The sequence below is a fragment of the Myotis nattereri genome (genome assembly GCF_964212035.1).
Source record: "Myotis nattereri genome assembly, chromosome: 9".
Classification (NCBI taxonomy): Eukaryota; Metazoa; Chordata; class Mammalia; order Chiroptera; family Vespertilionidae; genus Myotis; species Myotis nattereri.
This window is the reverse complement of record NC_138084.1, coordinates 27,064,646-27,090,645: the sequence shown is the minus strand read 5'-3', so window position 1 is coordinate 27,090,645 and position 26,000 is coordinate 27,064,646. Positions and strand designations below refer to the sequence as shown.

The 26,000-nt window shown below is 41.8% G+C and overlaps 1 protein-coding gene across 1 annotated transcript in view; it reads left to right on the top strand.

Moving 5' to 3' along the window:
* Positions 1-26,000, top strand: part of ANO5 (anoctamin 5) — a gene marked incomplete at its 5' end in the record, with an annotated part of 74,638 nt that overhangs the window by 38,824 nt on the left and 9,814 nt on the right. The window contains 9 exons of the mRNA XM_081098631.1: positions 298-403; positions 491-551; positions 6,379-6,530; positions 9,815-9,889; positions 11,616-11,838; positions 14,584-14,753; positions 15,413-15,510; positions 18,566-18,696; positions 22,016-22,221. Of these exons, the coding sequence (XP_080954757.1) occupies positions 298-403; positions 491-551; positions 6,379-6,530; positions 9,815-9,889; positions 11,616-11,838; positions 14,584-14,753; positions 15,413-15,510; positions 18,566-18,696; positions 22,016-22,221 (1,222 nt within the window). The remainder of the gene's footprint in view (positions 1-297; positions 404-490; positions 552-6,378; positions 6,531-9,814; positions 9,890-11,615; positions 11,839-14,583; positions 14,754-15,412; positions 15,511-18,565; positions 18,697-22,015; positions 22,222-26,000) is intronic.

Here is a 26,000-nt window from a genome sequence, read left to right as displayed (position 1 = left end):
AACATGTTATTATTTTTCCTGGCATTTGTTTTGAAATGTTTCTTTATGGCAGCAGATCAGGGATGTTTCTGAAAAAGACCCAAGCAGTCCCCCTCACTAGATATTTTATGAAGAATCTGTTTTTAAGGACTAGTTCTAAACATTTTGCTCTTCAAAGCATAACTTGAAGAAATTGCTGCTTCACTCCCCCTTCTGCCATATGAGAAGCTCTATGAAAAGTTGTTCTGATCAGAATAGCTTTGGACTCTCACCCAAACACACATTACTTTTAAGATAACTTTGCTGTTCCCTCTGCAGCATTGAAGTCTGTGACCCTGAGATTGGAGGTCAGATTATCATGTGCCCACTCTGTGACCTATTGTGTGATTTTTGGAGACTAAATACTACATGTTTGTCTTCAAAGGTATGTATGTATTTTGGTAAAATGTAATTTTCCTCCTTTTGCATTGTAAACTAAATTGTCTTTGTGATGTTATTTTTGTTTTTACAGGTCTCTCATTTATTTGATAATGAGTCCACAGTGTTCTTTGCAATATTCATGGGAATTTGGGGTGAGTATACAGTCACATAAAAAATAGCTTTCTCCATGTTTTGTGGTATATGGCCCATATGTATAACATACCAAAGGTGATTTTAGATGCAGGTATTTGTATCTAGCATCAATACACTAATGGCTTCCAAACAGTGGTCTTTAATCCTTGGTCCTTGGTCAAAAAAGAAGAAAAAAGCCTCTATAATCACCTGCTCCTTTCTCTGAGAGACATTATTTTTTTAATATATTTTTATTGATTTCAGAGGGGAAGGGAAAATGAGAGAGAGATAGAAACATCAATAAATGAGAGAGAATTATTGATCAGCTGCCTCCTGCCCACCTCACAGTGGGGATTGAGCCTGCAACCCAGGCATGTTCACTGACAGGGAATCCAACCTGGTCCATAGGTTGACGCTCAAGCACTGAGTCATGCTGGTCAGGCAGAGACAACATAATTTTTTAAACTTCATATGTATTCAGCTTACAGTGTTTCCCAGAACTATGATAAAAATCAGGGTCAATAAGTAGTTAATTCAGGAGAGAATAAACAAATATTTGGTAGCTAGAGGATATTGAATCATGGAAACAAACTAGAATAAGAATTTTTAAAAGGTATAGAGGGTTAATAGGTTGGTGTTTGAATCTAAGTTCCCTGTGGCAAATTCTAGGGCCAGCTTTCAGATCTATTTGATAAAATCTTTCAAATAGATCTGGAAGTACATCTAAAGTGAAATAGCCCTTAATTTTAGAAATATTCCAGGATATCACATGGGAAGTAGAAGTGTGAAGTTGTTTCTACCATCAGATAGGAAATCCTGCAGACTTCTAACACATGCCTCAAAATTCAGAGGACTTGGAAAAAATATACTTTTTTCCTGAATAATAAAGAAAACATTTAGCAAACACAAATATGTGCACTTAAAAACTGGGCAAAGGACAAGGGTAGCTTGATCCAGGCAAAAAGACAACAAAATATGTTGATGTGTTTGAGAAGCAGAGGGATTGAAGTTTTTCTGTCACTTCCGCCTGGCTGCTGTGGTCTAGAGAGACCACCCAGGTTCAACAAGCAGAGAGGACAGAGAAATCTTATAATTCTTCAGCAGCCCCAAGTTTGGTAAGTTGTGAGATGTACTCCATTATATGGCTGCCAAATCCTGCCTCTGTTGTTAATTGGAATCAGAAGTGAAGGATAGGTGCACAAATTTAAACATATTTAGTAATTTTCAGTTGTTTCCATTAAGAGAGATTGTGTACCTCCACCAGCTCTATATTTCATCACAAATAGAAGAGCAACCATATGCGGAGCTCCCAGCAACACTGTATTTTGAGGAGGTGCTATCTTCAGTTCTTGCAGAAAAGTTTATTGTAGCAGTGAATTGATTTAGCTTTTGTTTTTGAGGATCTTGTCCAAATTTCATGAAAACAGAACTTTCAGGATGTTTGTTTTAGTACAAATACTAGTTAACAATTAAGCTGAATCAAAGGATGAGTTAGCAGAGTAGATGTGAGAAAACAACACTCGTTTTAGGGATTGAGACCTGAAAGTAATGCATACTAAGCTCTGTACTGAAGGGTAGGAATGCTTTTTTTAAAAAAATGGCATGTTTATAATGAAAATAAATAATCATCTTAGGAAATTCAAGTAGTTTATTAAAACAGAAAGACAATTATGTTAAAATCACCAGAAATAGAATTATTATTTTGGCCATGATTTTTCAGAATCTTTTATCCTATCTGTGTGGGTGTGTGTTCATATAACTTTACATAAATGATATAATCCTATCTAATAATAGACAAACATGGTAATTGACCATACCTCCGCTACCCTTCCCATTGGCTAATCAGCAGGATATGCAAATTAACCCAACCAAGATGGCGGCTGGCAGCCACGCAGCTGAAGTGAGCAGGAGGCTTGCTTGCTCCAGTGATGGAGGAAGCCAAGGTTCCCCGTCTGCCGCGGCCCAGCTCTGAGCTCCACTCTAAGCAACAAAGTTGCAATTATAGAAGCTAAACAAACCCCAGATATCTGCTTTCAGCAGGCCCTGGCCTCAGAGCTGGAGTGGCAACAAAGTTTCAATTATAGAAGGTAAATAAATCCCAGAATTAAAAAAAAAGAAAGAAAAAAAGAGGCTGGGAGCTTCCGTCGCCGGCTTGGCCAGCCTGAAAACAGCCCTCAGCCCCTCGTCCAGACTCGCCAGGCATCCCAGTGCGGACCCCTACCCTAAAGGTGGTGTGGCCAGCCTGAAAACAGCTATCAGTCCCTCATCCAGGCTGGCCAGGCACCCCATTGGGGACCCCCACCCTGATCCGGGACACCCTTCAGGGCAAATCATCCAGCCCCCACCTGTGCACCAGGCCTCTATCCTTTATTGTAAAAGGGTAATATGCAAACTGACCCTAACAGCAGAAAGACTAGGAATGACTGGTCACTATGACACAAACTGACCACCAAGGGGTAGACGCTCAATGCAGGAGCTGCCCTCTGGTGGTCAGTGCGCTCCCACATGGAGGAGCTCTGCTCGGCCACAAGCCAGGCTGATGGCTGTCAGCACAGCGGTGGTGGTGGGAGCCTCTCCTGCCTCCTCAGCAGCACTAAGGATGTCCGACTGCAGCTTAGGCCTGCTCCCCGCTGGCAAATGGACATCCCCCGAGGGCTGCCGGGCTGCCAGAGAAATGTCTGATTGCCAGCTTAGGCCCAATCCCCCGGGGAGAAGGCCTAAGCCAGCAGTTGGTAATCCCCCAAGGGGTCCCAGGCTGCAAGAGGACACAGGCCGGACTGAGGGACCCCTTCCCCCTGAGTGCACAAATTTTTGTGCACTGGGCCTCTAGTATTATATGTAATTTTTAAGCCTACTTTTTTATAGAACAAACATGAATTATGGGACTCCTTTTGTAGAATGAATATGTACATTTGTTGTGTGTGTGTGTGTATGTGTATTTATGCCTGAATAGATGAACTTATTATACTTTTATGAACTTTTTACACTTTATTTAACTAGTTGTTTATTGTTGGGTATTTAGGTCTCTCTCACTTTTTTCTCCTACTTTTATTGAGATATAATTGACATATAATATTTTATTAGTTTAAAGTTTACAATATATTGAGTTTATATATATATATATATATATATATATGAAATGATTAATACAGTAAGTTTAGTTAACATCACTTCACATAGTTACAAATATTTTTGTGATGAGAACATTTAAGATCAACTCTTAGTAACTTTCAAATATATAACGCATTATTTTTAACTATAGTAACCATGCTATATAGTTTTAACTCTATATCCCCCAAAATTGCTAATCTTATAAGTGGATATTTATATCTTTTGACCATTTTCACCGATTTCCCCCACCATCACCAACCACCAAACTGTACTGTTTCTATGAGTTTGCCTTTTTTTTTTTATTATTCCACATGTGAGACTATACAGTATTTCTCTTTCTCTGTATGACTTATCTTACTTAGCATAATATCCTCAAGGCCTATTCATGTTGTTGCAGAATGGCAGGATTTTCTTTCTTAATGACAAAATATTATCCCATTCTTTATATAAACCATATTTTCTTTATCCATTCATCCATGCATGGACACTTAGGTTGTTTCATGACTTGACCATTGAAAATAATGCTGCAATGAACATGAAATACATATTTTAGAGAGAGGGGAGAGAATGTATTATAAAATGGCTTTTACATTTTTCTTAAATTTCACTAAGGTATAATGCTTGAATTATTTCACTAAAAGACTAAATAATTTCAGTAAAAGACTGATTTTGCAAACAAAATCTAGCTGTTAATAAAAAGTTAAGTTTATTCCTTCAATTTATCTTAATGAAGAGAGAGAACTTAACTTGAATTTTTTCTTGCATGGACTATTGTCTAAGGAATTAACTCAAAATTTTGTATATGAGTCATTTCAATGTTATCACATAATTATGTTAATACTAGGGGCCCGGTGCACGAAATTCGTGCACTGGGTGTGAAGGGGGGGGGAGAGTGTCCCTCAACCCAGCCTGCCCCCTCTCACATACTGAGAGCCCTCAGGCGTTGACCCCCATCACCCTCCGATCGCCTGATCGGCCCCTTGCCCAGGCCTGACGCCTCCGCCAGAGGTGTCAGGCTTGGACAGGGGACCCCCATCTCCCCCCGATCACTGGCTCTGGCCCCCGCCCAGGCCTGAGGCCTCTGGCCCAGGAATCATGCCTGGGCAGGGGACCCCCATCTCCCTCTGACCGCTTGCTCCACCCCCCGCCCAAGCCTGACGCCTCTGACCCAGGCTTCAGGCCTGGGCAAGGGGACCATCATATCCCCCCAATCCCCGGCTCCACCCCCCACCCAGGCCTGATGCCTCAGCCAGAGGAGTTGACCCTCATCACCCTCCGATCGCCTGATCGGCCCCTTGCCCAGGCCTGACGCCTCCGCCAGAGGTGTCAGGCTTGGACAGGGGACCCCCATCTCCCCCCGATCACTGGCTCTGGCCCCCGCCCAGGCCTGAGGCCTCTGGCCCAGGAATCATGCCTGGGCAGGGGACCCCCATCTCCCTCTGACCGCTTGCTCCACCCCCCGCCCAAGCCTGACGCCTCTGACCCAGGCTTCAGGCCTGGGCAAGGGGACCATCATATCCCCCCAATCCCCGGCTCCGCCCCCCACCCAGGCCTGATGCCTCAGCCAGAGGAGTTGACCCTCATCACCCTCCGATCACCAATCGGCCCCTTGACCAGGCCTGAGGCCTCCGGCAGAGGTGTTAGGCCTGGGCAGGGGACCCCCATCTCCCCGCAGTTGCAGGCTCCGCCTCTGCCCAGGCCTAACGCCTCTGGCCTAGGCGTCCGGCCCAGGCAGCGGGGACCTGCAGTGGCAGCGGGGGGTGCCGCGATCGTGGGCTTCGCTTTAGGCCCAGGCAAGGGACCCCTAGCTCCTGGGACTGCCAGCTTCGACCGTGCCCAGCTCCCATTGCTGGCTCCACCCCTACTTCCTGCTATCACTGGCCAGGGCGGCAAAGGCGCCTGATTCTCTGATCATGGCGGGGGGCAGGGCAAAGGCGGCCCCAGGGCCACCTTTGCCCTGCCCCCCCAGCTCTTAGCTACCCGCTGGGTTTCCGATCACTGTCAGTGGCAGGGGGCTTCTTCCTGCTTTCCCTTTCACCTCCCTGCATTGTGCCTACATATGCAAATTAGCCGCCATCTTGTTGGCAGTTAACTGCCAATCTTAGTTGGCAGTTAATTTGCATATAGCCCTGATTAGCCAATGAAAACGGTATTGCCGTACGCCAATTACCATTTTTCTCTTTTATTAGTGTAGATTAAGAATTTTATAAATCTATCATCAAATAATAGTGACAGAATTGCTATCATGCAACCAAATTGATATTAAAAAATAGAGACCATGACCAGGTGGCTCAATTAGTTGGAGCATCACCCTGTACATCAAAAGGTTGTGGATTTGATTCCCAGTTAGGGCATATACCTAGCTTTCAATTTGATCCCCGGACGAGTTTGGAGGCAACTGATGAATATTTCTCTCTCACATTTATGTTTGTCTTTCTGTCATTTTGTCTGTCTCTCCCTTTTTCTTCCTTCCTTTCTCTCTGTAAAATTAATAAAAACATACCAAAAAATAGAGGAAAACTATGTACCTCACTTAGGGTGGTGAACACACATATATTTATAGATGATGTATCATGTAATTACACAGCTGAAATCTATATAGTTTTATTAACCAATGTTAATAAACTCTATTAAAAATACAATAAATCAAAATAAAGGAAAACTCAGTTATTTTCTTATTCACTGTATTTCTCCATCTCTTAATTGTATTTGTCTTTACACTTTGTTTTCCTATAGTCACATTGTTTTTGGAGTTTTGGAAACAGCGTCAAGCCAGACTGGAGTGTGATTGGGACCTGGTAGACTTCGAGGAGGAGCAGCAGCAGCTTCAGCTGAGGCCAGAATTTGAAGCCATGTGTAAAAAGAGGAAAATTAATCCTGTGACTCAGGTAGATTAGGAAACTGAAATGAGCATCCTATCTCAATGAGCTCATTGCTGTAGGTTGTCTCTCAAATAATGGTGTCTATTTTAATTTGCCTTTAAGTATTCTCCAACATATAAATCATATAAACTATTTATTCTTATATTTCAAACACATAGAAAAGTAGATAGACAAGCAAAATGAACTCCAGGATGAACCCATCACACAGCTTCAATTAATATTAATTCATGGACAATCTTGTTTTATTTATACACCTACTCCTTGTGGCCATTGGATTATTTTGAAGTAAATCCAAGGAATCATATTATGAAAGACATTATTTTAATACCAGGTGCAATTTAAAAAAAATGGAAAACAGTGTGTATGCTCTGGGCTTTAAATATGTGTATAAATATGTATACATGGAACTAAAGATAATATGGAAAAATTAGTATTGTATTAAGATAGTGGGCTTATGAGTGATTGTTTTATTCAACTAGTCTCTCTTAATTGATTATAATAGGAAAATCATTGCACTGCTATTTGGGGTGAAAGTCTGTATTTTGGGATCCTTGACTGGCAAACCAGCTATGTGGCTGACTGAGTAATTTGACTTCTTGGCACCTATTTTCATGTGAAAATAGAAGGTACTTTGCCATCAAACACTAGACTCTTGGCTGCATATTCTTAGAGTCCCTACATTTCCATAATCTGTAACCACTTTGTTACCAGATGCTATTAAAGGCAGAAAATAATATGTTTCTAACACAGTCTTTTTAGTAGCATTCCTTACTTTGTTCAGCACACTATTCTTGCAGCATAATACTCAAAATTCTTTACATAATTTAGGCATGCATTTAACATTTATTAAATTGCATTGAAACATTACAAAATTCAATAAATGAATAAAGGGGGAAGAACACCTGAGGAAATACATTAACAACTTGGGTGAAATTAACAGTTTGAAATTATAAAATTATATCACAAGTGATATTGTCATACTAATGATATTGTAGCAGAAGACCAAAGAAATACCAGCACGCTTCCTAGAGAAAGGGAGGGACCCCGTTTATTAACACTAGTGGACTCCGGGAATAATTTCCAAACCAGAGTGAAGAAACACGCAGGGGCTTCGCTTTTTATAACCTTCTGGGGTCTTTGTCTTGCAGATATGGTTCCGCCCCCTTTCATGGGCTTGCAGGAAGGCCCCAGGTGTTGGGGGTCCCCAGGCCATATCCGATGACCTGTCCTGGGGCCAGCGATAACAAACTTCCCCCGCCCGCCCGAGGGCAGTGCACTGTTCACAGTTTTTATTGCCTGACACTCCTTGCAAGACCAGTTTCCTCCTCAATATTATGTATATCTGTTGGGGAGCACAGGAGACTTGGTTGGAAAATTGTAAGGAGGACAATCTGAGAAAAGGGAAGTGTGTGGAAGGCCGCCTGCCCTGTTTATCTGAATTCTGACTTAGGGGAGTGCCCAAGGCAGTGCTCCTAATTATTCCTTAATCTTTCCAAACAATTCTGTGCAGGAGCAGATCCCCGGGGTGTTTACTGGAATCCTTATGCTTAATCCCTGGATGCCCTTGCATAGAGGACAATGTAAATACATGTGTCCTCTCAAGAGTACTCACCCTACTGATTGTATCTTAAAGATAAATTTATCTCAGACTGCTGTTACAATAAAAGGCTAACAAGGCAGGCAATCTAGGCTGCCTGGTCCCTTTGGCCAGGCCATCCCTTAGCCCTCTCTTTCACAGTGAAACTGTGTCAAAGTAATCTGTTCATCCATCATTCACAGGCTGTTCATCATCCCCAGCATATATCTATTCATATTTCATGGGATAAAATAGAAAATTAAGGCAGGCTTATTGGCTTTGCCAAAAATTTTTGACATGAAAGCCACATGTACTGAATGATTACCTTTCAAACCAATTGAAAAAAACAACAACAGTATGTATTGGTTCACTGTGAATTATCCACTTAGCTGTAATGATTTCCATGAAATGGTTTATTACTTAGCTGTAATTATCCACTTAGCTGTAATCGGAATTTTTTTTTACTTGCTGTGCTTTATTAGTGGTTAAGTACAACCAGAATTCTCACATTTGAGTCCATATTGGCAACACTCATTCATATGTTGACATCCACATACATGCACACATCCTGAGGTACAGTAGAACTCTCAGAGAGCCTACTCTACTGTTGATTTCTATTTCCGCTCAGAAAAATATACCAAAAAATGCAAAATCTTCTATTTTAAATAGAATTATATAATTTAGGTTTCTGCTTTTTTTTTTCTATATGGCAGTATTATTTGGGGTAAAATCTAACTCTTTATGTAGCTAAGAATGTTAGCTGATTTAATTAATATCTTCCATTAATGACTTAACAAGCTTAAAAATGGAAAAGTTTGGGCCCCTGAACTTTGTGAAATCCTATAAATATAAAGAAGGCATCCTATTTAATATCATGCAGAGCAATTACAGAGCAATGAAATTCAACTTAATTCATTTGAGTTAGAGTCCTATCAATAAAACCTATATATAATATGCAAATCGATTGATTGGCCTAATGACTGGTTGATATGATGCAACCACCAGGGGGAAGACGCTCAATGCAGGAGCTGCCCCCTGGTGGTCAGAGTGCTCCCACAGGGGGAGGGCCGCTCCTTAGCCCAGGGGTGGTGACTGGAGCCTTTCCTGCCCCCGCTGCAGGCAGGCGATAAGGAGCGAGGGGTCTCAGACTGTGAGAGGGATATCCAGCCTTGCCCCGCCCCGCACAGGGATTGGGCCTAAGCCGGCAGTCAGACATCGCACCAAGGGGTTCCGGGCTGCAAGAGGGTGCAGGCCAGGCTGAGGGATGCCACCCCACCGCCCTGCCCCACCGCCACCAGTGCATGAATGTCATGCATCAGGCCTCTAATGGAATTTTAACGTCATTAAAGTGTCTACTTAAGCAACTGCCCTCAGATTTTGACTTTATTTCCTATCTACTTGAATACCACTCTAATTCAACATTCAGGAAATAGTGTTTATTTCCTATCTACTTGAATACCATTCTAATTCAACACTCAGGAAATAGTGTGTACTCATTATGTCTCATATCACATGTAAAATATCTCAGCTAAGAGTGCTGAAGTATTCTACCTAAAGGGAAGGGACCATTGCTAAAATGCAGCTTCCCATGAGCTATACTGGACCCTTTTGGGAGGTTTCTTATTTAACTGGTCTTTGTGATTTTGACTACTACTTGGAATCCCAAAATCGTGGGTAGATTCTGAATTTTGCTGTGGTTTCTTCAAAATTATAGGAGATGGAGCCTCACATGCCTCTGAAGAGTCGGATCCCATGGTACTTCTTATCAGGAGCCACAGTAACGTTATGGGTAAGCATTTTAAAAAACATTAGGATTATCTCAACAGTTTAATCTGAAACAGCCCTCAAGTCCCTTCCTTACTTTTCTCTCCACAGTCTTTATATTAAATAGAGCTCTTATATAAAATAAACTGTAATTTACATGGATGCACCATAGTTGAATCTTGGAAAAATAGTTAGGGTGAGAGAGAGAGGTGCTTTATCTTAGAGCCTGTCCCTCCCTCTTTCCCAAATTTATTGCAAATTATTTGGCTAGTTTATTATGGGTTTTTTAAAATCATTAGTTTATCTTTTTCTCCACTTAAAATATTTGCACAAAGAGAAGAAAACACAAAAGGAAAATGTTACTTCATCTACGTGAAAAATTTAATTATTATATCCCATTTTGAGGGAATCAGGTTTTCTCCATGCCTTTCAGCTAATGAGTCCTCAATCACTATAATCTATTTCCTGCCCTCCCTTTTCCAAAAGTGTTCCTTCTTACAATTGGACTTTAATTTTAGAAAAAGAAGTATGTTACCCTCTGAGAGTTTAGCATGTTGAAGTATAAAAAATTAGCAATTATAGACTACAGCTTAACTTCACCAGTTCATAATTTCTTACCTTTAACATTTCTTATGGAAAGTATTGACTTTTCTATTTTAAATTTGCATTTTCTTAGATAATATAAAAATCATTAAAGAAAGACCATAGAATAAAGGAGGTGACAATCAATTTGGGACACTCCTAGAGAAATATCCTGAAGTGGTGTCCAGAAAGATTATTCTGTCTTTTATTTCTATTATTTATTCAGTTTGGTTCAGTTCCTCAACTTTCAGAGTAAAATTCTCCAATCATTGATATAAAGCCATCCCCACATCTTTGTGGGGGTTTTTTGCAATATGGGAAGTATACAAAATTTATACCAAACAGATGCGAATATCTGAACTGTCTGGTTTACCAGGCCACTAATGGCAACATTCTGAGGGGAAATGAAATACAATCTTTAAATGTACTTTTCTTGGGAAAGTAAGTCATCTTCATGCTACATGTTTAACTACAATCTAGATCAGAAGTTGGCAAACATTTTTAGTAAAGAGGCCAGATATATTTTAGGCTTTGTGGGCCAGTCACTGGCACATAATTCTCTTTATCTTTCTTTACAACCTAAAAAATGCAAAACACATTCTTTTAAAAAATGTCTTTATTGATTTCAGAGAGAGGAACGGAGAGGGAGAGAGAGAGAGAGAGAGAGAGAGAGAGAGAGAGAGAGAGAGAGAGAGAAAGATCAATGATTAGAGAGAATCATCCATTGGTTGCCTCCTGCACGCCCCCTATTGAGGATTGAGCCTGAAACCTGGGCATGCCCTGATTGGTAATCAAACCATGTCCTCCTGGTTCATGGACCTACACTTCACCACTGAGCTACACCAGTCAGGCAAAACACATTCTTAACTCGAGAGCCATGCCAGACTGGTAAGACAACAGGCAGAATTTGGCCTTCTGGCTAGTTTTCCTATATCTTGCTAGAGTATGGACCATGAATACTTTTCCATTTCAGACTTACCTCACTACCGTATGCTTTATCTCTAACCCTTTTACCTTACCAGTGTTCATTTCCTGCCATTGGTGTTGAGAGAGACGTGGTTTCATTTCCATGTCAGAGCTGCTAAGCCTAACAGAATGAGATGAAGAGAAGAGTATGTTACAGACACAATACGAGGACCAGAGTGACCGATTCTGTTTTCCTTCTGCAGATGTCTCTTGTCATTGCCTGTTTGGTGGCTGTGATCGTGTACCGCCTGTCAGTCTTTGCTACATTTTCCAGATTCATGGAAACTGAAGCATCCTTAAAGCATGTCAAAAGTTTTCTCACTCCTCAGATAGCTACAGCACTCTCTGGGTCATGCTTAAACTTTATTGTCATCTTGATCTTGAATTTCTTTTATGAAAAGATATCCGCCTGGATTACAAAGATGGGTAAGCTGACTCTTTACTTTGGCTCTGAAAAAGGGCCACTAGCAACACTACACATTCATTCTGGGTCATCCCCCAGGGAGCTAATATTTTAAAAGCACATGTTAAGGCAATTTGGTTCCATAGGTAGACCCATAGCTTGGTACTTCAGAATGCCCTAACCGCTATATCCAGGCCATCATAATGGAAGCAAGACGACGAACTAAAAAGAAGAATTAGGACTTTGTAGATCTTTTTATGTATTCTTAATTGTCCTTTCATGGGGCTAGTTCAGTGATGGTGAACCTATGACACATATGTCAGAGGTGACATGCGAACTCATTTTTTTTTGTTGATTTTTCTTTGTTAAATGGCATTTAAATATATAAAATAAATATCAAAAATATAAATCTTTGTTTTACTATGGTTGCAAATATCAAAAAAATTCTATATGTGACACGGCACCAGAGTTAAGTTAGGGTTTTTTCAAAATGCTGACACGTCGAGCTCAAAAGGTTTGCCATCACTGGGCTAGTTGAATCCTAAGTAAAATCCTCACTTTTCTCAAGGCAAAGAGAGTTTTTATTTCATGTATATGACTTTTAGAAGGTATTTGGTTTTTAAAAACATCATGAGAACAATCAGCTTCTCCTTAATAAATCTGAAATGTAGTGCCTCTCTTTTCAGGTGCAATATCTTAGAATCTAGATTATTTTCTATTTAATATATTGAATGTCCCCCTAAAGCAGTGGTTCTCAACCTTGGCTGCACATTCGAATCACCTGGGAATCTTTTTAAAATCCTGATTTCTGGGCCTCATCCTCCGGAAATTCCGTTTCTTTGTTATGGGGTGGGGCCACAACATTAGTAACAAAGAAACAGAATTTCCGGAGGATGAGCCCCAGAAATCAGGATTTTAAAAAGATTCCCAGGTGATTCGAATGTGCAGCCAAGGTTGAGAACCACTGCCCTAAAGCCATGAGGAAAGGTGAAGGCATCACAGGTGAAAGAGTCTCAAGTGAAGTGGTCACAGGTGAGGTGGGAGACTGAGCCAGGGAGATTTGCACAGAGCAAATTGCTCCTGATCTTGCCCCAGCAAGTTGGAAATAGATCAGAGACTCGGCTCAAGGCCTCAGCTTCTTCTCTGAGTGCTCTGTGTTCGGGAGCTCCTCCTCTAAACTGCCCCCTGAAAGGCCCAATGGGACCCAATAGAGCACCTCTTCCACCCAGCACTGGAGCGAGCACTGGGCAGCCACTTTCTTTAACTATGACCCCCCCAATTTGGAGTTCTTCCCTCAATTATATTTGTATTTTTCTGGTAGCAACAACAAAAATATCACAGCAGATAACACCCAAAAGTAAAATACTTAAAAATAGCAGCTTTCTTCTATGAGAAAAAGCACTTGTGTTCACTTTTGAGATTTTGTAAGAATGCACCTAAAATGGAGGTGTTATCTGTGTCTTTAGAATAATATGTGTATTTCAGCATCACTGAAAAAGTCATGGATTTGGTTGAATTGGGAGATCACCAGCTCAGAAAAACATGCTCTTTTATGCCTAGTGATGCTTTACTGTGGCATGAAGAGAATCTAATATTTTCTTATTTTGGAATTCATTAAATGATAGATCGTAATAAGGAGAAGGAATATATATTCTATTACTGCCACCATTTGTGTGACATGGCTTTAAAATTTTATGTAGCTACTAGTGACCCAGGGCATGGATTCAGGCATATTAAAAGGAAATTAATTAGAAGGTGGCCGGTGGGGCAAGACTGGGCGAGATGGGCCAGACAATCCTTGGAGCCAACCTCCCGCGGTCCCTCCCTGGCCGGCCACACCTGGGGTGGCATCATCGCTTGAAAGGTGTCTATGGAGTGAGTGAGGTCCCTTTGGCAGGTGGGGTCCCTTGGCCTGGCCTGTGGGGATCGGGCCGAAACCCGCTCTCCAACATCCCCCGAGGAGTCCTGGAGTGTGAGAGGGCACTCTGCAAAGTTGCTGTCATACAGGGTGTGGAATGCAAATGCAAGTGGGCAGTAATCCAGATTCAGGGCCAACAGTGCCCCAGCAAAAACATAACTCATGGCTGAAGGTGGAATCGCTCAGCCCCGTGAGGAATCGGGCTCCCTCCTCTCTGATTTCTGGGTGTGTTACCCGAGAACCGCTGCTGCCAAGTCACTGCAGCTCGACAGCTCCTGCATTAAGCATCTGCCCCCTGGTTGTCAGTGTGCATCATAGAAGCTGGAGGGACACTTAGCATATTAGTCTTTTATATATATAAATTTAATTCATGAAATGAAAACACAAATTGGTTTGCAAATTATCCTCTGCCCTTGGTATGAGCTTACTTTGCTTAAACCTGATTGAAAACAGAGATAGAGGGAGGAGGAGAGAGAGAAAAAAAAAAAGAGAGTGAAATCTCCCAAGTTTACAGGATATATAGTTGTGGGGATGAGCACAGGCTCTTCTGTCTGATATGGATGGGAATTCCATATTCTGATTGTGCGACTCCAGGCCAAGTATCTCACCCCTCTAAATGTAACACTGACCACTTCCTAGGCTCTTCTGGTGATTAGATCAACACAAAGTCTCTAGTCGGCAGCCCAGCACAAGTCTATAATTAAGTATTGGTGTATTATGACCAGAGTGGGAAACATTTCAAGAGGCTCACAGAAAAATGTGACTAGACATCCACTTATCCCAGGGACTAAAAACTTTCATTAGAAACAGGAAAGTGCACTGTTAAACATTGGTGTTTTTTCCTTACCAGAAATCCCTCGAACTTACCAGGAGTATGAAAGCAGCCTGACCTTGAAAATGTTCCTGTTTCAGTTTGTAAATTTTTACTCATCATGCTTCTACTTAGCTTTCTTTAAAGGGAAGTTTGTGGGCTATCCCGGAAAGTACACATATTTGTTTAATGTGTGGAGAAGTGAAGAGGTAAGAACTCTCTTGAGAAGCGAGGTTTGTTTTTTCAATAACTCAGTGTTAACCAAATACCTTTTTTTGTGCCCAGCACAGACTCAAATTTACTCAAATTGGAAGAAAAGTATAAGATACTAACTCTGTCTGCAGAGAACATTGGTTTTAGAATTCTGTCATCTAATAGATCTCCCTGTTCCTTTAGGGCAAGAAGTTATTTTTTCTTATTGTTGGAATCAAAAAATGAGCTGCAAAATGGAATAAGTGAGTTCTATGTTCACGAAGGCTTCCTGCAAAGGAAGAATGATAACTCTCTCAAAGTACAGCAGAGAGGACTCCACCATGGGTGTGAGCTAGGTCAGATCAGTGGTCCACAAATCTGGCTGTGCATCCAAATCACATGGAGAAAAATAACTTCTGCCCTAACCCAGACATAAAGATGCAGAATTTTCTGAGAATGAGATCCACAAATGTTTTATTAACACAGCTGAATCTAATGCAGCTATCCCAGCACTAGTCTGTGATCATGCTTGGATTATTGAGCTAAATATCACTTTATATTCCATTAGTATCCATTTCAACCCAAATCTTCCAATTCTTATCCTCTGGATTTATTTCACTGCAAACGTTTTGTCTTTCATCATTCACTTCTCTTTGCACCCTTCGCTTCTAACTAGTGTGACCCTGGAGGCTGCCTAATAGAACTGACCACCCAGCTGACCATCATAATGACTGGGAAACAGATCTTCGGAAACATTCAAGAAGCCATTTATCCGTATGTATGACTTGGAAGTTTTTGCTTGATTTAAGTAATCATGAGAGATTTCCTCTGGGAGAAGATGAAATTCTTCTATTATCATAGTGCCTTTGTTAGCAATGTTTAAGTCAATGAAAAAAGAAACTTCACATTTAATCAACAGTCGAATGCATTAAGGTATTACAGGCTTTTAAATATGCATCACTGTTGCTTGAGTTGAAGTTGAGGGAAAGGTAATTATGCCCCTTTTTAGGAAGATTTATGTATCATATCCTCAATAGATTATTCTGCATGTTATATAGTCACAGACTGAACTCTGTAATAGTATCTATTTTTCATGGACACATTTAGGCAAAAATTGGTCATGAATGAAATACAGATACATGAAAGGTTTGCTTTCTGTTCCAAAAGCATAGCAATAACAAATACTTTTTAAAAAGTGAAAACCAACATAACAGTTGATATCAAATATAAGATGAAAATTCCCATGGATAAAAAGAGGAAGAATCATAAGCCTGTAATCTTGCAAGGCTCCTAGTTAGGAAATGACAGTGTCAGGTTTGTTTAGCACCTGTAATATAAAGTGCTCTATTTATTTGTCTATTTTATGTGATCATACACACTCTTTATTTTGTTCTTGGTTTTAAAGGGAATGTTTTTAACTTTTCCCTATTAAGAATGATGTTCGCCCAAAATTTTGGTAGATGCTTATGATCAGATAGAGGTAATTTCCTTCTTTTCTACCTTTTTGTCATAAATAGTTGCTTGAAATATATCAAATGTATTTTTCTGCAGCAGTTGACATGATTTTATATTCTTAAATCTGTTGGTGTGGTTTATTACATTGATTGATAAATGATTGATTAATAAAATAAAAAAATCGTCTTGTTTCTTAAAGTAATCCAACATTATCATTATACTAGGAGCCCAGTGCACAAATTCTTGTATATTAAAAGGAAATTAATTAGAAGAAATATTTTAATATCGCTATTCACCCTTTCTCTATAATAGAAGTGTCAACCAAATTCATGATCGATAATGATAGATTGAAATACACGTGTGTGTTTGACGCCAGCAAGAGTTTTATATGTATCGCGCATGTGCGAGTCAACTTAGCCTTTTATAGATATAGAATAAACTTGATTAATTAGACCTGCTTTCTGATTTAGCTAAACTTTTTCCAGCCCAGTGAAGCACCCTACTTCTCTTTCAAGTAATTGTCAGCAACACAGCAGTAAATATCAACACAAAGCAGATTATTATTGTAGATCACACAGGGAGAACAAAGGGTAAAATATTTAACTGCAGCAGTGTTTGACTATATGCTGCACAGTGAGAAAACCTGAAGTCATTTTCAAAGTCCACCATTTCTTACTTCTTTTCAATCGGGTCAAGTTTCTAAGCTTTCTAAATCTCCATTTTCCGGCTAATGAAAAGAAAATGGGATTCCGCTGAGTCTCCTATCTACTTACTCCAGGACTTCTGTGAGGATCAAATGAGATGAGGCACGGGAAAACACTTCACAGACATTTGGTTAGAGTGTAAATGTTTCCACCTGGGTATAAAGCAAGTTGTGTTTGTGGGCTGAAGAAACTGCAAGGAGGCTAGTCGCTAGGGAGAGGAAGCCAGGCATTGGTACATGAAGTCATTACGCAGTGCCCACAGCAACCATTTACAGGAAGTCCATGGGGTTTCAGCTGCATTGGCTGTGATTTGGTAGGCTGTCACACTGGGGTGGAGGTGGGTCTGTGTCCCACTTGGGGAAGCTGAATGTTGTTTTGTTGGCCAGGTCCACACTGCTGTTTCTCTGTAAATGGCAAGTGTGCATCATAGCAGTTCCTGCGTTGAGCATCTGCCCCCTGGTGGTCAGTGTGCATCATAGAGACCAGTTGGACAGTGGGAAGGACACTTAGCATATTAGCCTTTTATATATATACATTTATTTTTTATATAATATGGAATTTAGTTAGGCCATATTTTGCTTAGGATTATTGCATTTATTTTCATGGATTAGATAAGCCTCTGTGTTTTTGTTGCCATGCATTTTCTATTTTAAGCAGTTTCTTACTTTCTTGAGTGTTCTTTTTTTTTTTTTTTTTTAAATATATTTTATTGATTTTTTACAGAGAGGAAGGGAGAGAGACAGAGAGCTAGAAACATCGATGAGAGAGAAGCATCGATCAGCTGCCTCCTACACATCTCCTGCTGGGGATGTGCCCACAACCCAGGCACATGCCCTTGACCGGAATCGAACCTGGGACCCTTCAGTCCGCAGGCCGACGCTCTATCCACTGAGCCAAACCGGTTTTGGCGAGTGTTCTTCTTAATATCATTACAACATAAAGAACAGACTGATGAATCTCAGAGGGAAGGTGGGGGTGGGGAGAGTGGGGAGAGATTAACCTGGGAATTCATATGCATACATGCATAACCCTTATAGAATTGACAATCCAGTTGACTATCATAATGAATGGGAAACAGATCTTCGGAAACATTCAAGAAGCCATTTATCCATATGTGTGACTTAGAAGTTTTTGCTTGATTTAAGTAATCATGAGAAATTTTCTCTGGGAGAAGATGAAATTCTTCTATTATCATGGTGCTTTTTTAAGCAAATGTTTAAATTAATAGTGTGGTGAAGGCCTGGGAGGGGTGGGTGCAGGGTGGAAGGAGTAAATGGAGGGAAAAAGGAGGCTAACTGAAGTACTTTCAACAATAAAGATAAATTCAAAAAATAACAATATTCAAGCAAAGAAAAATGTTAGTAAATTAAATAGAAAAAAACAGCCCTATGGTGATCCTCTTCTCCACGTGCTCTTTAACAGAACTGTCTCTGGGTAAATGTATTTCCATGGGAAGATTCAAGGTTATTACGTTTTCTTAATCACTCCAATAAAGAACTTTTGACTCTGCCACATGTTATGAAAAGAACACTAGATTTTGATTTGGACTTTAGCTCTACTTGCTCTGTGATCTTAAATTACTTAACCTTTCTTACTTCCAATTTCTAGATCTGATTCTATAACCCTTTTAAAACACTATTCCATGTATTTACTTCTCTCACTTCCAACAGGTTGGCTCTGAATTGGTGGAGACGCCGAAAAGCTCGGACCAACTCTGAAAAGTTATACAGTCGATGGGAGCAGGATCATGACCTTGAGACTTTTGGAAGTCTTGGACTATTCTATGAATACTTAGAAACAGGTAATTTTCAACAACTTGTTTTGAAACATAGAATATGGCTGAGTAAAATAAGTGTTTTTTCATCTCTTAGTATTTCTTCCTGCTTTGGACATAGTAGGTGTTCAATAAATCATTGGACAATGGATGAGAAGATAGGTGGATGAGTATAGAAAAGATTGGCTCAACATTGACTTTACCCACCAAACAGAATGGAGAGTGAAGTTTAGTTTTAAAACACCAATCTTAGATATATTTTTTCTATTAATGGAATGTTAATATTGAACAAAATAAAATAAAGATTACTTTTTAATGCCTGTCTCAAATTAGCTTACCTAGCTGTTTCTCCCTTTGTTTGCCTCTGTGGCAGCTGAGAGAGAATAAGTTGAAAAACATTTCCAGTGAATGACATACATTTAGTTTTCCCCTTAATCATGCTGAAAAGAAGAAAGTTAAAAGCAGTTATTCCAGGGAAACCCAAATTGAACACAATAAATTCGTAAAATATTCTAAGGATTGAACAGAGAAGAGAGCTTGAGGTAGCATTTTAGGAGAGAGAATGATGGAGAGACTGCCTACATAGCTTCTTAGAGGGCTTCCTGTCAGTGACATTTCTTTGCTTCTCTGGTGAAATTAAGTTAGACAATTTTTAACTTATTCTTAAAACCCATAAAATCACAGTGGAATGAATGAGATGGCCTGAATTTGTTGCTGATTCCCCACTATAGTACATATCTATGCTACCTGGATTGAAATAGGTAACTTGAGGGCAAATAAAAAGAAGTCTCTATGTAGCTGGCTCCAGAGTTAGGTAATGTTTGCTTTGTGGGTGATAAGGCTATAGTTTTTAATTGTATAAGTTTCAAATGAATTTGTATGTAAATGCATCAGAGATTACCACTGATTAAAATATAAAATCAAGGTCTCATAAGATTGACTCCCATTTATTGTGCTATAAGTAATTTATTTGGATGTTTTACATACATTATCTCTAATCTTGAAACACCTTACAGAGTAGTCATTATTTACTGCATTTTATTTCAGAGGATACTGAAACGTCGATAGTTTAATTTTCTACTGTCACAAAGAGTTTAAGTAAAGATCTAGAGTTTGAACATGGAAAATGTAAGCTATTTCTACATACTACTTCCTCTTAATTTCGTAATTCTTGGATCAGAGGAGGCAGGAATGAGGCAATTTATTCACTTGGGTTAGTAGATGACAAGGCTGATTTTCATGAGAAAATTTTAAAAGAAAAGCTGAAATCCAGAAGCACTCAAGATTCATGTAAAAATAGAGGACTAGTGGAAGATTATTTCCTCCTTCAATTCAGAGCCATTCCTGCATATCTTTATTATTATTATTATTATTATTCATGTGGGAAGCCCAGACTGCCAACTGCATTTTTTTTTATTCCAAGCATTGTTGGAAACAAAATAACAAAAATGGGGAGATAAGCCAGCTTACCAAGTGAGGAGAGTAAAACTTATTTAGAAAGATGTCAAGATATCACCAAGAATCAGGACTTTAATTAATACTTTTTTCCAGAAAATGTATATTTCCTCTGCCCACTTATAATTCGTATATACTTCCAATGCTTTAGAAAATTCACTTTATGGTTTATTCTCAAATAGCTTGTTTTGCACTGACTTTTTTTTTTTTTAAATATATTTTATTGATTTTTTACAGAGAGGAAGAGAGAGAGATAGAGAGTTAGAAACATCGATGAGAGAGAAACATTGATCAGCTGCCTCCTGCACATCCCCCACTGGGGAAGTGCCCACAACCCAGGTACATGCCCTTGACCGGAATCGAACCCGGGACCCTTCAGTCCGCAGGCTGACGCTCTATCCACTGAGCCAAACCAGTTTCGGCTGCACTGACTTTTTATCCATTAGCTTCTTCAAAGCTTAAATAAAGCATCCTCTATAATAAAAGCCTAATATGCAGATCAACCAAATGGCAGAACAACTTGTGGAACGACTGGTCGCTTTGACACGCACTGACCATCAGGGGGCAGACACTCAACACAGGAGCTACCCCCAGCCCAGAGGCCCCAGGCCAGCCAAGGCAGGTGCCAGTGGGGGTCCCCCCAATTGCCCCGCTGGTTGCCCTGCAGAGGTAAGCGACCAGCGGCTGTGGCAGCAGGGGGTGGGGCCAGCGAGCGGGTGGTGCCAGGCCAGCCAAGGCAGGTGCCAGTGGGGGCCTCCCGATCATCCCACTTGTCACCCTACAGATCGGCCTTCATCACTGGCCACACCTAGGGACCCTATCTGTGCACGAATTTTGTGCGCCAGGTCTCTAGTTAATTTATAAGGCTTATAGTTGTGTACTATTATATACCCAGCATATGCTGGCTATTGGAAGCATACAAATGAATCGCTCATATCCCTGATCTGAAAAAGTACTCAGATTAGCAAGACAGAAAAACTTGATTACCCCACTAGTATGGCTGTACCAATGTAAAGTCTAGACCAGCATAAGGCCTAACTATAGACTGCTAGAGGCCCGTTGCATGAATTTGTGCACTGGTGGGGTCCAGCCAGCCTGCCTGATGGGGGCCACTGGGGGTGGGCCAGCCAGGGCAAGGGGCTGTAGGCATTCTGGTCATTCTGCTGTTTGGTCAATTTGCATATTATCCTTTTATTATATAGAATAATAAAAGACTGTGTTTTAAGAAGAATATCTTATCTAAGAAGAATAGATACTTTCTTTAGATAAGCAGATCTCAAAAGAAACAGCAAGGACAGAACTGAGCTGTTCATGCCCTATTTCTCCTTTCTTTTTCTTTTTTTAAATTGTTTTATTGCTTAAAGTATTACGAAGAGTATTACATATGTCTCCTTTTTTTCCCACCCTTAACAATCCCCCGGCCTCCCCTACCCCCCAGTGTCTTATGTCCATTGGTTATGCTTATATGCATGCATACAAGTCCTTCGGTTGATCTCTTACCCGCCCCTCCCACCCCCCCCTCCCGCCTCTCAACCCTCCCCTGCTTTCCTGCTGTAGTTTGACAGTCTGAGGCAGCTCTGCCTCTGTATCTATTTTTGTTCATAAGTTTATAATGGTCTTTATTATCCATGAGTGAGTGAGATCATGTGGTGTTTTTCCTTCATTGACTGGCTTATTTCACTTAGCATAATGCTCTCCTTTCTATTTTAGCAAGCAAATACATCACTATGCTTCTTGTAAGGAGGAGGAAGTGGGCAGATGGAAAGAGACCTGGAGTACTTTGCTGGTATAGATCCTTCCAAAATGCCAGAAGTGGCAGGTGTTGGGCAGAGTGTTCCCTCTTTTCTCCTCCATAATAATGAGTTTACAAATTTTTCTTTTTTCCCTACAGTTATCCAATTTGGATTTGTTACCTTATTTGTGGCCTCTTTTCCTTTGGCTCCTCTTCTTGCTCTCATGAATAATATTTTAGAGATTCGAGTGGATGCCTGGAAACTCACTACTCAGTACAGGAGACCTGTAGCAGCTAAAGCTCATAGCATAGGTGTTTGGCAAGACATTCTTCATGCAATGGCTGTTCTTTCTGTTGCAAGTAATGTAAGTGGACCTATTTTGGTGGGGTACATTGTATTTTGTTTTCTTGGGAATGGGGAAATGTGAATGATGCTTAGCTCAATCTTTATTTGCATTGATTTCATTTTAGGGTAAAATATCCCTAAACTTTCATACAGTAAATAGCATAGAGAAATCTGTAACATGGAAACTCTTAGAAATACAAGGAAAATTATAAAATCACTCTCATTAAAATAACCCAATACAGTTTCATAATGTGACTAATTAACAGGAAACAAGTAAAGGTATAGAGAATTTGAATAATACAATTAAATATTCTTTTATATAAAGACTAGAGGCCCAGTACACAAAAATTTGTGCACTCGGGGGGAGGCGGGGGGGACAGGTGTTCCTCAGCCCGGCCTATGCCCTCTTGCAGTCTGGGAACCCTTGGAGGATGTCCACCAGCTGGCTTCGGCCCGCTCCCTGGGGGATTGGGCCCAAGCTGCCAGTCAGACATCCCTCTGTCAGCCCGGCAGCCCTCGGGGGATGTCCACTTGCCAGTGGGGAGCAGGCCTAAGCTGCAGTCAGACATCCTTAGCTCTGCTGAGGAGGTGGGAGAGGCTCCCACCACCACCGCTGTACTGGCAGCCGTCAGCCTGGCTTGAGGCTGAGCAGAGCTCCCCCTGTGGGAGAGCACTGACCACCAGGGGACAGCTCCAGCATTGAGCATCTGGCTCCTCGTGGTCAGTGTGTGTCATAGTGACCAGTCATTCCCAGTCGTTCTGCTGTTAGGGTCAGTTTGCATATTACCTTTTACTATATAGGATAGAGGCCTGGTGCATGGGTGGGGGCTGGCTGGTTTGCCCTGAAGGGTGTCCTGGATCAGGGTAGGGGTCCTACTGGGTGCCTGGCCAGCCTGGGTGAGGGGCTGATGGCTGTTTGCAGGCTTGTCACACCCCCTTCAGGGTGGGGGTCTCCACTGGGGTGCCTGGCAAGCCTGGGTGAGGGGCTGATGGCTGTTTGCAGTTGGTCACACTCCCTTCAGTGTGGGGGTCCCCACTGGGGTGCCTGGCCAGTCTGGGTGAGGGGATGATGGCTGTTTGCAGGCTGGCCACACCCCTTTTAGGGTGGGGGATCCCCACTGGGTTGCCTGGCCAGTCTGGGTGAGGGGATGAGGGCCGTTTTCAAGCTGGCCAAGCCCCCCTGGCAACGGAAGCTCCCAGCCTCTCCTTTTTTTCTTTTTTTATTCTGGGGTTTATTTACCTTCTATAATTGAAACTTTGTTGCTTTGAGTGGAGGCCATGCCATGATAGGCCATGACAAATGGGAAGCTTGGCTTCCTCCATCATTGGGGCAACCAAGCCTCCTGCTTGCTCCAGCTCCGTGGCTGCCGGCCGCCATCTTGGTTAGGTTAATTTGCATATAGTCACTCTGATTTGCTGGTGGGCATGGCTCAAGGTGTAGCAAATGTACGGTCAATTTGCATGTTTGTCTTTTATTAGTGTAGATCATTAAAAAAAAAATCTACCACTAGAAATGTAGATATAGAGCCAGGTGGTTTAAAGTGACTTATCAACCCTAAAAGAAACATGTTATTTATACCATTTAGAGCTTAGGAAAAGATGGAAAAATAGCTTCCCTATGAAATAAAATATTGAAATTAATTGCATTTAACTGTGGGAAATTTACTAGCTCAGTGATGGCGAACCTCTGACGTGTGTCAGAGGTGACACGTGAACTCATTTTTTTGGTTGATTTTTCTTTGTTAAATGGCATTTAAATATATAAAATAAATATCAAAAATATAAGTCTTTGTTTTACTATGGCTGCAAATATCAAAAAATTTCTATATGTGACACGGCACCAGAGTTAAGTTAGGGTTTTTCAAAATGTTGACACGCTGAGCTCAAAAGGTTCACCATCACTGTACTAGCTCATGGTTGTCTATCTCTCCATTCCCTCCCCTCCAAACTCCTCCACATGCACACGCACACGCACACATACATACACACATACCCAAACACTGTCCTAGCTTTGGGAGTTGGGAGTTGATCCAGGCAAGTGATTTTGTTTAAGGACACTGGAACTACACTGTGCAACAATGAGAAATGTAAGAAATAGAAAAGCAGGGTGGAAAGAGCATGTTTTTGGAGACAGGTACACTTAGGTTCGATTTTAACTTAGTCACTTTCTAGCTATGTCATCTTGGACAACTAATTATCTTACCTAATAATAGACAAACATGCAAATTGACCATACCTTTGCTACACCTAAGCCACGCCCACAAACTGATCCAGAGATAAGCACATTAACCCAACAATGATAGTGGAGGCTAGGAGCTCCAGTGGCGCAATCGGTTAGCGCGCGGTACTTATAAGATAGTGGAGGCCAGAGCCAGGATACTTGCGTTGCAGCTGCAGCTACCATGCAAGCATCCCGGCTCTGGCCGCTCCAGGCCTATTGGAGATGCAGAAGTCAGGGGAGACAGAGAAGTCTGGCTCCAGCGCCTGAGGCTGGCTGCAGCCTGGGAGATGAAGAAGCTACCTACCCCGTGATCCCAGTCTGCAGCCAGCCAGAGAAGCCGCCTGCCCATGATCCCAGGCTGCAGCCGGCCAGAGAAGCCGCCTGCCCGTGATCCCAGTCTGCAGCCAGCCAGAGAAGCGGCCTGCCCATGATCCCAGGCTGCAGCCAACTGGAAAAGCTACCTGCCCATGATCTCAGGCCGCAGACAGCCGGAGAAGCTGCCTGCCCCATGATCCTAGGTCTCAGCAGGCTGGAGAAGCCGCCTGCCCCGTGATCCCAGGTCTCAGCCAGCCAGAGAAGCCGCCTGCCCATGCTCTCAGCCGCAGCCGGCCGGAGAAGCCTCCTGCCCATAATCTCAGGCCGCAGCTGGCCAAAAAAGCTGCCTACCCCACATCTGCTCGCCCCATGTCCTCAGGAAGACTGAGAAGCCGGGCCCCAGCGCCTGAGGCTGGCTACAGACTAAGAGACAAAGAAGCAGCCTGCCCCATTATCCCAGGCTACAGCCAGCTGGAGAAGCTGCCCACACTACATCACAGGGGACACAGAGAAGCCGCCCACCTGTGGTCCAAGCGCCAGCGCCTGCGGCTGGCTGCGGCCCAGGAGATGGACAAGCCACCCGCCCCAAGGTCCCAGGCTGTAGCCACCTGGAGAAGCTGCCAGCCCTGTGGTCCAGGGTGCCAGCGCCTGTGGCCCGGGAAATAGGTTCCCTCTTCTTCTACTGCAGTCATTACTTCAATATTCCCCTTCTGAATTTCTATCCTGTGCCGCAACCCAACTCCACTTTTCATCGGAAGGATACGGAACAGAGCAGTGTTAGAAGCTTACACGTTTAAGTTTGTAAGGTTGCTACTTAAACATATAAATGGAAAACTAGAGTTCTTAAGGTAACAAAGGCTACAGAGGCGGGCAGGGATAGTGCATGACCTATTATATCCAGCAATCCATATGGGGACAGAAAAGTTTGCAATGATGACAATTAGTTACAGTATGAATCAACTGCCGAAACCGGTTTGGCTCAGTGGATAGAGCGTCAGCCTACGGACTGAAAGGTCCCAGGTTCGATTCCAGTCAAGGGCATGTACCTGGGTTGCGGGCACATCCCCAGTAGGAGATATGCAGGAGGCAGCTGATTGATGTTTCTCTCTCATTGATGTTTCTTTTTTTTTTTTTTATTGATTAAGATATTACATATGTGTACCCTCTACCCCCCCCCCGCTCATCCCCTCACCCCCCCCCCCGTTGTCCGTGTCCATTGGTTAGGCCTATATGCTTGCATATAAGTCCTTTGGTTGATCCTT